The 12,543-nt window shown below is 42.8% G+C and overlaps 2 protein-coding genes across 6 annotated transcripts in view; one reads left to right on the top strand and one right to left on the bottom strand.

Moving 5' to 3' along the window:
* The window catches only part of PARP14 (poly(ADP-ribose) polymerase family member 14), a 55,660-nt gene extending 53,665 nt beyond the window's left edge, over positions 1-1,995 (top strand). For all 3 annotated transcript variants that reach the window (XM_027774220.1, XM_006154587.3, XM_027774221.1), the window contains one exon: positions 1,519-1,995. In XM_027774220.1, coding sequence (XP_027630021.1) covers positions 1,519-1,808 — 290 coding nt within the window. In that variant the 3' untranslated portion in view covers positions 1,809-1,995. The remainder of the gene's footprint in view (positions 1-1,518) is intronic.
* Positions 1,996-7,603: 5,608 nt separating this feature from the next.
* Positions 7,604-12,543, bottom strand: part of HSPBAP1 (HSPB1 associated protein 1) — a 55,191-nt gene continuing 50,251 nt past the window's right edge. For all 3 annotated transcript variants that reach the window (XM_006154584.3, XM_014590181.2, XM_014590182.2), the window contains 2 exons: positions 8,335-8,445; positions 7,604-8,207 (listed from right to left, as the gene is read on the bottom strand). In XM_006154584.3, coding sequence (XP_006154646.1) covers positions 7,707-8,207; positions 8,335-8,445 — 612 coding nt within the window. In that variant the 3' untranslated portion in view covers positions 7,604-7,706. The remainder of the gene's footprint in view (positions 8,208-8,334; positions 8,446-12,543) is intronic.

Genomic DNA, 12,543 nt, shown 5'->3' with positions numbered 1-12,543 from the left:
TAATGGCTATATTGCTGGACTCCCATGTGGTCGACCGTGGTTCGAGTTCCGGACTCAGAGGCTTAAACTCATGCCGGGCATGTGTGTGTGTGTGCCAAAGATCCCGAGAGGAGAATGGAGGAGAAGGGATTGCGGCGTGGCCATCCCCCAGAGGGGTGATTTCTTGCTTTCTATCTCTCTGTCTCTCTCTGTCTTTCTGGCAAGCACATACTCCCTATAGCAAACAAAATAAATAAATAAATAAAAATAAAAAAAATAAAATAAAACTTTTCAAAAAAAAAAAAAACAAAACAAAACAGTTGTATATGAGGCATAAGAGCCGAAACATTCGGGGCCAGGTGGTGGTGCAGTGGTAATGCAGTTGGACTCACATGGGACAGGTACTGGGTTCATGTCCCAGGACCTCCCTGAGCATACTGGGAGCACATGCCCATGATCTGGGCTGGCTGAAGTAGGGGGTAGGTTATAGCATGAAGTCTTTCTCTCTCTTTTTCTCCTTCTCATGTGACCATGGTGGTAATGCCTCTCAAGATAAGCCAGAGTCCACATGGTGACTGTGATTTGAATCCTTGGCCTAGTCAGCCTGGAACAGTTCAGACATGTGAACTCCAAGATTCATCTGGAGGACTTGATAGAGGAAGGGGATTGCACCATGACCAGATCTAGAGGGTGTTTCTCTCTCTCTCTCTCATTTCTCACTCTCACATGTGTGCATACGTCTTTCTTCATTCATCTGTCATGGATACATAGGAACAAATATATATATGAAAGGTCTTAAACATCGTTCTCATTTGGTGCCTAAAAGGTGCTAAAATTAAACCAGTGTTCCTTCCAATGACTGCTTTTATGACACACTGGATCTAAAAGGATTTCCGAATGCAGAAAGCTGCCATCTGGCATTGAATTTGCTGTTTAGTGTAATTTTTGTTTATGGAAATAGTGATCATGGCACATTTGCTGAATCTTGGCAAGTACTCTTGGCACTGGTAGAATATTTTTATTAATTTGCAGATTGAGAGGATCCAGAATCCACATCTCTGGAGTAAATATCAGACCATGAAAAAAACAATGGATGCCAAAAATGGCCAGACAATGAATGAGAAACTCCTCTTTCATGGGACAGATGCAGACTCACTACCAAAAGTCAATGGACGTGGCTTCAACCGCAGTTACGCTGGGAAGAATGGTAAGGAAGCGAGTGGCCTGGCTGCTCCAAATGCAGTGGCAGCCGCAGGAGCCCACGCGGGCTGGGACAGTGTAGACAGGCTCACTGCATTCCCCCATAATTAGCGGCCGTGCCACAACCCACGTTTCAGGAAACTGCCCACTGTATGTCATCCCAAAGGGGACTGCCTGGCCCTCCAAGATGGAATGTTTGACCTTTAAAAATGAAAAACACACCCACAGATTTTTTAAAGATGCTCTAGAGAGAACTGAATGTTATTTACTATATTGGCCAACATGTCAAATCATATACTAAACTGAACTTCTTAAAAATGTATTTTTTTTCCTTGACAGCCACGGCATATGGACAAGGGACCTATTTTGCTGTTCATGCCAGTTATTCTGCCAACGATACATACTCCAGGCCAGATAGCAATGGGAAAAAGCACATGTATTACGTGCGCGTACTGACTGGAATCTACACGGTTGGGAATCACTCATTAATTGTTCCTCCTTCAAAGAACCCTCAAAATGTTACTGACTTATATGACACTGTCACAGATAATATGCAAAATCCACAGTTATTTGTGGTATTTTATGACTACCAAGCATACCCAGAGTACCTCATTACTTTCAGAAGATAACATTTTGATATCTTTCCCAAAAGACATTGTTCATCTATACATATCCGTGTAAATGAGTCTTAGCTTTTTTTCCTGTATTAACAACATTTTCTAAGACTAAAGGATTTTTCTGTGTCACTGAAACTCAGAGACTTTTCAGCTTCTCTTTCATAATATCATAAGCAAATAAATTTTAAATTTGAACTCAGGTAATGTGATTATTAACTTTTGTGTCCACACCTGGGGGGTCACCTATGTGAACAAAGAAGAACAGAGCTGCATTTTCAGTGAGGAGAGAGTAAGAGTCTTTCAGAGAGAGGGCACAGTCTGCAGTTTCAGCCGCCACCGCAGAGACAGCAGGGATGCCATTGGACGCCACAGAGCTCCGGGGAGCACAGTTACTACTGAGTGGGCGGGGCTGCTCTTACATGTCCCGATCCCTGCATCTGTGCCTGATGTACAAAAACTGAACTTCTTAAAAATGTATTTTTTTTTCTTGACAGCCACGGCATATGGACAAGGGACCTATTTTGCTGTTCATGCCAGTTATTCTGCCAACGATACATACTCCAGGCCAGATGGCAATGGGAAAAAGCACATGTATTACGTGCGTGTACTGACTGGAATCTACACGGTTGGAAATAACTCATTAATTGTTCCTCCTTCAAAGAACCCTCAAAATGTTACTGATTTATATGACACTGTCACAGATAATATGCAAAATCCACAGTTATTTGTGGTATTTTATGACTACCAAGCATACCCAGAGTACCTCATTACTTTCAGAAGATAACATTTTGATATCTTTCCCAAAAGACATTGTTCATCTATACATAACCGTGTAAATGAGTCTTAGCTTTTTTTCCTGTATTAACAACATTTTCTAAGACTAAAGGATTTTTCTATGTCACTGAAACTCAGAGACTTTTCAGCTTCTCTTTCATAATATCATAAGCAAATAAATTTTAAATTTGAACTCAGGTAATGTGATTATTAACTTTTGTGTCCACACATGGGGGGTCACCTATGTGAACAAAGAAGAACAGAGCTGCATTTTCAGTGAGGAGAGAGTAAGAGTCTTTCAGAGAGAGGGCACAGTCTGCAGTTTCAGCCGCCACCGCAGAGACAGCAGGGATGCCATTGGACGCCACAGAGCTCTGGGGAGCACAGTTACTACTGAGTGGGCGGGGCTGCTCTTACATGTCCCGATCCCTGCATCTGTGCCTGATGTACAATGCATGCTTTGTAAACGTTTGATAAGCCAACTCAGAATCAAAGTCTGGTTGTACTCCCCAGAGCAGGAATCTTTTCTGCAACACCCTTGACTTATGGCCACAGCCTTATGTTGAACAGACTCCATGACAGGGAACTTCTTTCTTCACAAACCACCCCACAATGGCCAGGGCTCTGGGGTGGCAGTACACATGCACCCTGCATGGCCCAGGGCTGGGATTCAGCTGTGGCCCAGGTGAGTTGTGGCCCATGAAGCTGTGCAGCACAGCAGCCCGATCCAGCTGCAGGGGTCCTTCTAGCTGCAAAGACATCTTTCTTAATGTTGACCCAGGATCTGCCTTCTCATATTGCTAACTTATCCTCATTGGTCTTAGTTCTGCTCAGTAAGAGCAACAGAATAATGCGTGCTCCATCTTCAGTGTGAAGCCCTCCTACAGCGCTAAGATTAAGTGAACTGTAGGGTTATGAAAAAGTATCTACTAGATGGTGAAGTTGTGTGGTTTTCTTCTTCTCTTCCCTCTTCTCTTGTCTTTTCCCTTCTCTTCTCCCTTCCCTTCTCCTCCTCTCCTCCCCTCTCCTCTCCTCCCCTCCCTTGTTCTCTCCTCTCCTCCCCTCCCCTCTCTTCCCCTTCCCTGTCCTCCTCTCTCCTCCCCTCTCCTCTCTTCCTCTTTCATCTTCTCTCATCCCCTCTCCTCTCCTCCTTTTTCCTCCCCTCTCCTCCTCTTTCCTCTCCTCTCCTCTCTTCCTCTTTCATCTTCTCTCATCCCCTCTCCTCTCCTCCTTTTTCCTCCCCTCTCCTCCTCTTTCCTCTCTTCTCCCCTCTCCCTGATCCTCTCTCTCCTTTCCCCTTCTTCTCTTTCTTTCTTTTTTTTTTTTTTTTTGTGCTAATGGGTGTGTGTGCTTGCCAGAGAGAGGTAAATTGAGAAATCACTCCCTAGGGGTGGCCATGCCAAATCCCTTCTCGTCCATTTTCCTTTGGAGATTTTGGAAGCAAATACATATGCATATGGCGTGATTTTTCAAGCTACCAGGTCTGGGACTCGAAAGGTGCAGTCAACCATGGTCAGCCACGTGGAATCCAGCTACCTTAACCTCCACACTACCTATGGGTAAATATCAGATTCAAACACCATTTATTGAGCACCTAGATTGAAACAGGGAGTACAAAAGGCAATTTCATGATTTATTTTATCCTCCCCAAACAATCCTATAAGATTGCAATCTTAAGAATTATATTGGTATTTTAACTTAGAGCAGGCAAAGGAACCTGCATCCCTAGGATATCAAGACCCTTTCTCTTCCCACTACAGAACATGACTTCTAGGCTAAAGGCAGTAATTCAGGAACATCTTAGATGATCTGCAAAATTCTCCCGTGTTTCCTTAGATTCCTTTCCTTCAGGCTTTGGTTTCTATTGTAGTCTCTGTATGCCAGGAGACTAGAACTGCTGCAGATGGGGAGCCAATGCAGAAGGCATACTTGGACACTAGGGGCGCTGGGAGGATAAAGGCATTCCCCTGGCGGCTGGGAACAACCTGTTCAAGCGAGGAGGCTGATGGGGCCACAGCTGCCTAACATGGACGTTTTGAAATCTCTCTTGCATTTTTTTTTTAATTAAAAAACTTTTTTTTATGTATTGGCTTCCTAACACACTGGTATCTGAACTCAGTATGGACGATGGATGTAGGAAATTGGAATCAAACAGCAGTTGCTCTCACTAGCTTTCGTGCTCCAGGAGCTTGGATAGTGCAGGGCAAGGCTGAATAGCAGGGTGTACCGCACTGAGGGAAATGATCCAGCCAGTAAATGTTACAGTGATCCTCACTCAGATAAGTCAAATATGCCGTGTTCCTCCTTTTTGAATAACGTACCTGAAAAATGCCATTTGGCAACAAACATTTTTATCCTGAAGGGCAAGGACAGGGGAGCTTAATGATAAACACAGGCCACCACTGATAAAGGGCCACAGCTAAACCCAACAGCATCAAGGGAGCCTGAGTATGACAATACTGGAAATGGAATATTAACAGTTGGACACTGCAAGAAGGGGCACAGCACAGGTACAGTTTAGCAGTCTGAAGGGCAAGTTGACCCCAGCAAGTGGACCCACCTAAACAAGCCCACTCTGAGCTTGTGACAGGGCTTGTTGTTTTCCTGAATGGTCAGAGATTCTTAAAAGGTTTTGGTATTTGCATCGCCTGAAGCGTTTGCTGAACTGCAAGTTCTTGCCCTGTCCCAAAGGCATCAGGCTGCAGCTCTCAAGTGGTTATCTTGAGAACCTGCATCTTCAGCAGACACCTCAAGTGAGCCTGATAACGGCTGCATTAGGACTTCCATGGGTTCCAGGCACTTGGCCTTTGTGGGCGCCTACTGTATAAGATTAAAAATTATACTTTGGGGGGTCAGCAGGTGGCATAGGGTTTAGGGTGCTGGATTCCTACATGGCTGACTGTTGTTTGAGCCCCAGACCTGGCAGCTTGAAACACGCTAGGCACATGTGTGTGCAAGCCCAAAATCCAGAGAGGAGAATGGAGGAGAAAGGACTGTGACGTGGTCGTTTCCCCTGGGGGGGGGTGACTTCTCACTTTATTTCTTTCTGTCTTTCCAGTTAGCACATGCACCCTATAGCAAAACTCTCTCTCTCAAAAAAAAAAAAAAAAAAATATATATATACATTGCAAGCCAGTAGGTGGCATGGTGGCTAAAGTGCTAGACTCCTGCATGGACGACTGAGGTTTGAATCCCGGACCCGGCAGCCTGCTTTCACACTCCTCACCTCCATTTCTCTCTGGTGAGCACATGTGTCTGTCTTACAGCAAATTTAAAAATAATGATAATATTAAGTAATTCTTTTTGAAACATTATACTTTGCAGCTGCATTGATATGAAGTGTCACCAGGGTCTATTATCATCTTTTCTCCTCCCACTCCAATTTTAAAAAGAAACTAAAACATTTCTGTGGGTCCCGAGAGCACCGATGGCCCCAGCCATTCTCCCTATTGTGCCTGCGGGGTAAGTCACCCTGCTGATACCACGAGGCTGTGACGGCAGGCACGAGCCTGGGGTTGTGTACTTTAGCTCCTTTGGCATCTGTAAGGTCAAAGTATTAATATTTATTTAGTCATTGGTTTTCCTTGCTCCTTCATGCTCACCTGTGAAATGCAGGATGAAATGGGACGAGGCTACCTGGAGGACTGACAGGCACTTCCTCACTCTCACAGTCCCTCTTGGCAGACAGCCAGGCTCTCTTGCCACGTCGCTGTCTCTATACAGTCATGACGTCCATCCCCCAAACCTGTTTATACTTAGAAATCTGTTTCTGCCAACGTCTTCACTCTCTCCCCAGGTCTCTGCATGCCAAAGACGACTGCTCAGGGAAATGCTTTCTTTCAGAATGGGTTTCAAACTTTTTTCACCCCAACATAAACTAAGAAACTCATTTTATATCAGGCCCAGTACATATAGATATAACTGAAAAGTTTTATAAAATGTACTTTCCCTGGGGCTGGCAGGGGATGTGGTAGTTAAGGCACTGGACTCCCATGTGAACTATGGTTCAAGTCCTGGACCTGGTGGCTTGCTTTCTCACTTTTCCTTTCTCTCTCTCTCTCTCTGCTAAAATTAAAAAATAACAAGAATAACAAATGGAATTAAGTAAATAAATAACATTTTCCAGGAACATTTTGTGAAGTACTATTGCAATTTACTAGAATTACCTATAGACAGTTTTGACTGCTTGAATATTTACGATGTGCTAAAATTATTCAGTGACTTTCTAGCGGAATTGTTTGGTAAGTTGCAATTCTCTGAAATTATCCAGAAATCATTTTGACTACTTGAACAGTATTTTTTAATTGCCAGAGGGCAAGTGTGCTTGCCAGAGAGAAAGAGCAAGCGAGAGAGTGCTGTCTAATAGGGAAGTCATGCCACAATCCCTTTGTAAAGGGACAAGTACTGAATATTTTTGGGTTCCTGGGCCATTCGGTCTCTGTTGCTACTCTACTCTGCCACCGTAAACAACATGTGTATAAAGTTGTCACAGACATTATGTAAATGAATGGTGTGACTCTGCTCCAATAAGTTACTACTTACAAAGATAAGCAGCCAGTTGACCATTGGCTGAGGCAGATGAAAAGATCACTTTCTATTGGGAACACGTGGGACATTGAGACAGGAGAGGAAATACAAAAGCAGCAAAGAAAGAAGACCAATAAATAAAACAGAGCCAGTCTGGCCAAGCAGCAATATGCATGAGAGAAGGCAGCACTAGGCCGACCGTTTTTTTCCTTTTTGCCATAGGGCACATGCATTCGTCAGACAGAATGAGAGAGTGAGAGAGAGAGAAAGAGAGAGAAAATGCACCCCTCAATGGGGCACGCCCACACTGAATCCTTTTTTCTCCTTTTTCCATCCCACCAGGATTTGGGGCATGTACACAAATGTGCCCAGCAGGTTTTTCAAGCTGCTGGGGCTGGGACTTGAACTGCAGTCAGCCATGTGGGATCCAGCTCCCGATGTACATTATGGGGCTGGCCCCAGATGGACATTTAATTAGGTAAGAGTTAAGGACATTGTCAAGCTTGTGCAAATTGACCTTTCATTGGTCCAACTTTTATTTTAAAATTATACTGTATTTAAAAAAATAAATGTTTAAAGTATTATTTAAAAAGTCACAGTCTGTAAGAATCACACATTTCTTCCTTGTATCAGAAGTTGTGCCACCATCCTGGTCACCTGTGGGTTCACCAGGCAGTCGAGCAAGTCGTCTGTAGAAATGAGTGACTGAGAAGGGGCCGTGGCGTTACTGTATGCAATCTGTTTCACAACTGCATTCTCGCTTTTGCTTATCGTTTGTTGCTTCTCGGCTTGATGTGATTTTCCGAAGTGTTCTCCATCTCTGTCGACAAAGTCTTGACCATCACTTTCACAGATGCCTTCTCTTTCCGAAGGTGTTACAGGAACCAGATCAGGGCCAAAGGCACTTGCTGCTCCCATGGTTACGCTCTGGCCACGTGTTCGTCCCCCCTCCCAGTGGTCGCACACATTCAGTCCTTCCTTTCTCGCGTGTTCCGTGTTTGTTTGCAGAGCTGAGGTTTCTACTACGTTAGATGTTCTGTAGTGATCAAAGAAAGCAGAAACTGCTCCATTTAAGTAGCGACAATTGACGTCATGAGATGTTTCCTCGACCTAGGGGAAAAGAAAAACCCTTTAGAATGGCTACACACATTTAATTTGTTGAGAAAACCATTGTTCTAGCCAGACTTGACTAATCACAGGACACCAACTGCTCTGATGAAAACCAGAAGCGGCCTACCTCAGTTGGGTTCAGCCAAGCCCTGGTATTGTGCGGATCCTCTGCGGTCTTCAGGGCACACACAAGCGTGCGGGTGATTGCCTCTTCCACCCGGGCGAAGTGGTCCTCTTCCTAAGTTGAGATAAAAAAAATAGACATTTTAATCATTTGTCTCTGGGTCTCATGGCTTAAAAGAGAGACGAGAATCTCTTAATTGGGCCTTCTGTTCTCATCAATACATGAGATTTTCAAAAAGGTCGTGGAACATGTGTATTATGAAAAACTGCATGGATTTCAAAAAGTGGAGCTCATAGAATAGAGAGCAGAAAAGTGGTTGCTGGAAGCTGGGAAGGGGATGGGGGAGACTGAGAGAGTTTGGTGGACGGATACAACATTTTAGCTAGATAGGAAGCAGAATTTTAGAGTTCAATAACACTGTACTGTAACTATGTGGAACAAATTATTATATATTTCAAAAGAGCTAGAAGAAAGGATTTTGAATATTCCCAACACAAAGAAACAGTAGGTGCTTGAGGTGCTAGACATGATAATTACCCTGATTTGATCACTACATACTGTGTACATGTATCAAAGTATCATACCGTAGCCCATAACACTGTACAATTATTACTTGTTAATTTAACATAATAACAAATTTAAAAAATTATTTTTTTGTTTAAGCAGAAGGAGGAGGATAGTGAAGGAAAAAGACAGGAATGGTACAGGGAGGACCACCCGCAGAAGCCAACTTTTAGTGATGCTCTATTTCTGGGGTTAGGTGATGAGTTCACTGGTATTCATTCCATTATCATCCTTTACAGCTTACAAATATGTACAAATATGTTCTTTTGTATGTATAACTATAATAAAAGAAATAATAAAGGACATTTTGTAAGAATGAGAGGAAAGTCTTTAAGAATTAACAGAAATAGTTTCAAAGAAAGTCAAGAAAAAAATACTGGTAAGATATAGCTCCATACTCAAAGAAAAAAGGTGAAAAGATACCACTGAGAAGAACTAAAAATTTATTTTATCTTCAGAATATATTAGAACAGACAGAATTTGCATTTTTTTGACAGAAAAACCAAGAGAGGATAGATATCACACCACCCAAAGAGAAGGAGTCACGACTCTTTGCCCAGTTTGTGTGACTATGACAGCGATATCAGAACACGGAGTTAACCTGAGTTACACGGGAAGGGTAGGCTTTAAAACCTAAGAGGCTTTTTTCAGCTAACTTTGGTAACAAGCATGAATTATGGTCTAATGTTCAAAGAGACAATGACAAAAGCAACACATTATGGAAGAAGATACAATCACTCAGTTCCTACTCTGCATTCAGTTTTATTTTTTCTAATTTTTTTGTTTTTGAAGAGGTTTTTTTTTTTTTTTTTCTTTGCTATAGGGTGTGTATACTCACCAGAAAGACAGAGAGAGACAGAGACAGAAAGCGAGAAATCGCACCCCAGGGGAGATGGCCAGGCCATGCTGCAATCCCTTCTCCTCCATTCTCCTCTCGGGATCTTGGGCACGCACGCACACGTGCCCGGTGTGAGTTTAAGCCACCGGGTCCGGGACACGAACCACGGTCGACTACATGGGAGTCCAGCGACATAGCTATTACGCCAACTACTGGTCCCTGCATTCAGTTTTTCAAGAAACAATAAATGCTTCAAACTGTAAAGTCTATAGAAAGAATTTAAAGAAGTATCTGGAGTCTTAGTTTGGTGAAGGACGGAAATCATCCACTCTGAATCAGCATCAAGCCCTTAGGTACTAAAGTGAAAAGTACCACCTTGGAGTCTGTTTATACTCAATGATACCAAACCTTTGGAAATGTCCAGAAGAAACCACTAAACAGATAGTATATAACAAGATGTTCAAAAGACAGTGGTGAAGGCTCTCAAGCTCCTGAGGCCATATAAATTCAAATGTAAATAAAATATGAGCAAACAGTACATTAAAAAAAATAGCACAACATAATCAAGCAGGCTTTGTTTTAGAAACTAAGGATAAATCAGAATTAGGAAATCAACTCTTATAATTTAGCGCAATACCAGACATTTACTAAAATACTTTTGTGATTATCTCCATTGATGCTTAAAAGGCATCCAACAGAAGTCGGCACTTTTTTTCTAATTTTAAAATACAAAAAGTAATAAAATAGGAATTGAGGGATACTTAGCAATTGAGCCCTAAATTTAGTATTTTACTGAAAGGGAAATCATAAGTTCTCTCTAAAGTCAGGAATAAGACAAGGATGCCCACTATCTCCTCTACCTTTTTTCCCTGTTTTTAAAGATAGGGTCTTGCTGTGTCACAAGTCTGCCTCGGCCTCTCAAGCAGCTAGGATCACAGGCACACGCCGCCATGCCCGACCTTTCAGACAGGGTCTGTGTTGCCCAGGCCAGCCTCCAGCTTCCAATCTTCCTGCCCCAGATTCCTGCAATCTTCCTAATTCCAGATTCCCAAGTCTCTGGAATTACAGGCACTTGCTACCATCACTAGCCTTCAGGTTGGATCTGGAATCAGACCTGAGCCTCACATGGGGCCCTCACTTGTGAACACAGTCTTAGCATTGCCCACCATCAAGGCTGGCCTCCACTATTACTAATATTGAGCTGGACATATTACTTAATATAATCAGACAAAAGAAAATGATTACAGGCAAACAAATCAGAAATGAAGAGGGGAAACTTTCTTAATGTTCAGGTAACCTGAGAGCTATCAGGAAACCCAAAAAAGTAAAAAGAAAAAAAAATTACTATAAATACAAATAATTCCAGTGAACACAAACCCTATAGCCCTCATATACACTAAGAATAGTTAGAAAATATAATGGGGGGCCAGCAGATGGCGTGGTGGTTAAGTGCTGACATTCTCACATGGTTGACCAGGTTCGAGTCCTGGACCTGGTGGCTTGTTTTCTCACTTTCTGTCTCTCTCTCTCTCTTCCTTTCTGTGTCTCTCTCTGGTCAAATGAAAATAAACAAATGAAAAAAATAAACTAAATATATAATTCCTTAAAAAAAAAAAGGAAAATATAATGGAAGAAAAGACCTTACCTAAATAGCAAACAAGATGAAATATTTTGGAATAAACTTTAAAAAGAAATGTGCAAGACTGGCCGTGTAGCCTAATAGTTAAGGGAGCCAGATCTCACAAGGCACCTGCTATTCAAATCCAGTCCCAGTGGTTTGAGAAGCACACTGGGCACGAGCGTGTGTGGTATGTGTGGGGTGTGTGTGTGTGTGTGTGTGTGTGGATACCACAAGACGTGACGGGAGGGAGAACAGGAGGAGAAGAGATTGCAAAGTGTTTTGTCTCCACCCCACCCCCACATCTGGCAAATGCACACACCTACTAGCAATTAAAAATGTTTTTTAATGAGTAAAGGCAGGCCAGCAGATGGCATGGTGTTTAAGGTGCTGGACTCCCACATGGCTGACCATGGTTTGAGTCCTGGACCAGGTGGCGTGAGAATCACACCAGACACATATGCATGTGTGCCCAAAATCCCAAGAGGAGAATGGCGAAGGGACTGTGGTCATTCCCTTGGGCAGTGATTTCTCACTTTCTCTCTCTCTGTCTCTGGAAAGTACCCTATGGCACAAGCTAAAAAAAAAAAAAAAAGAAAAACCTATGTAAAAAAAATGCTAACCATCCCTGTAATTGAGCCAGCAGGTAGTATGGAGGCTAAGGCAGCTGGACCCCACACGGTCGATTGTATAATTTCAGTCCCGCACCAAGCTGCCTGAAAAACACACTGGGTGTGTGTGCATGCATGCCCAAAATCTCAAGAGGAGAATGGAAGAGAAGGGACTTTGCTGTAGTCATTCCCCCCCAGGGGTGATTTCGCCTCTCTCTCTCTCTCTCTCTCTCTCTCTCTCTCTCCTTCTCTGTTTCTCTCTGCCAAGTCCTATAGCAAAACATGTCCTACAGCAAAACTAAACAAACCCCCCAAAACAAAAAACCTCACTCTTATAACAAAGAAAACTAGACTTGAACAAGTGGAAAGTCATCTCATTCTTGGAGAGAACAATTCAACATATAAAGTTTAGATGAGTTGATTTTAAAGAAAAACAAATGTAAGAATAGCCAGGGGAATACTGCAAGAGAAAACAAGGAGAGAAGTTAGCCCCACAGACATTATAAACTTACTCTAAGACCTTTCCAAAAAGCAGGCTGGAAGTGAGGAAAGCACAGGCAGAAAGACCGACAGAAGAAACA

This window comes from Tupaia chinensis, unplaced genomic scaffold, assembly GCF_000334495.1.
Source record: "Tupaia chinensis unplaced genomic scaffold, TupChi_1.0 Scaffold000415_1, whole genome shotgun sequence".
NCBI classification, from domain to species: domain Eukaryota; kingdom Metazoa; phylum Chordata; class Mammalia; order Scandentia; family Tupaiidae; genus Tupaia; species Tupaia belangeri.
Note: the sequence above shows the minus strand (reverse complement) of the source record. Positions and strands in the feature narration are given on the sequence as shown.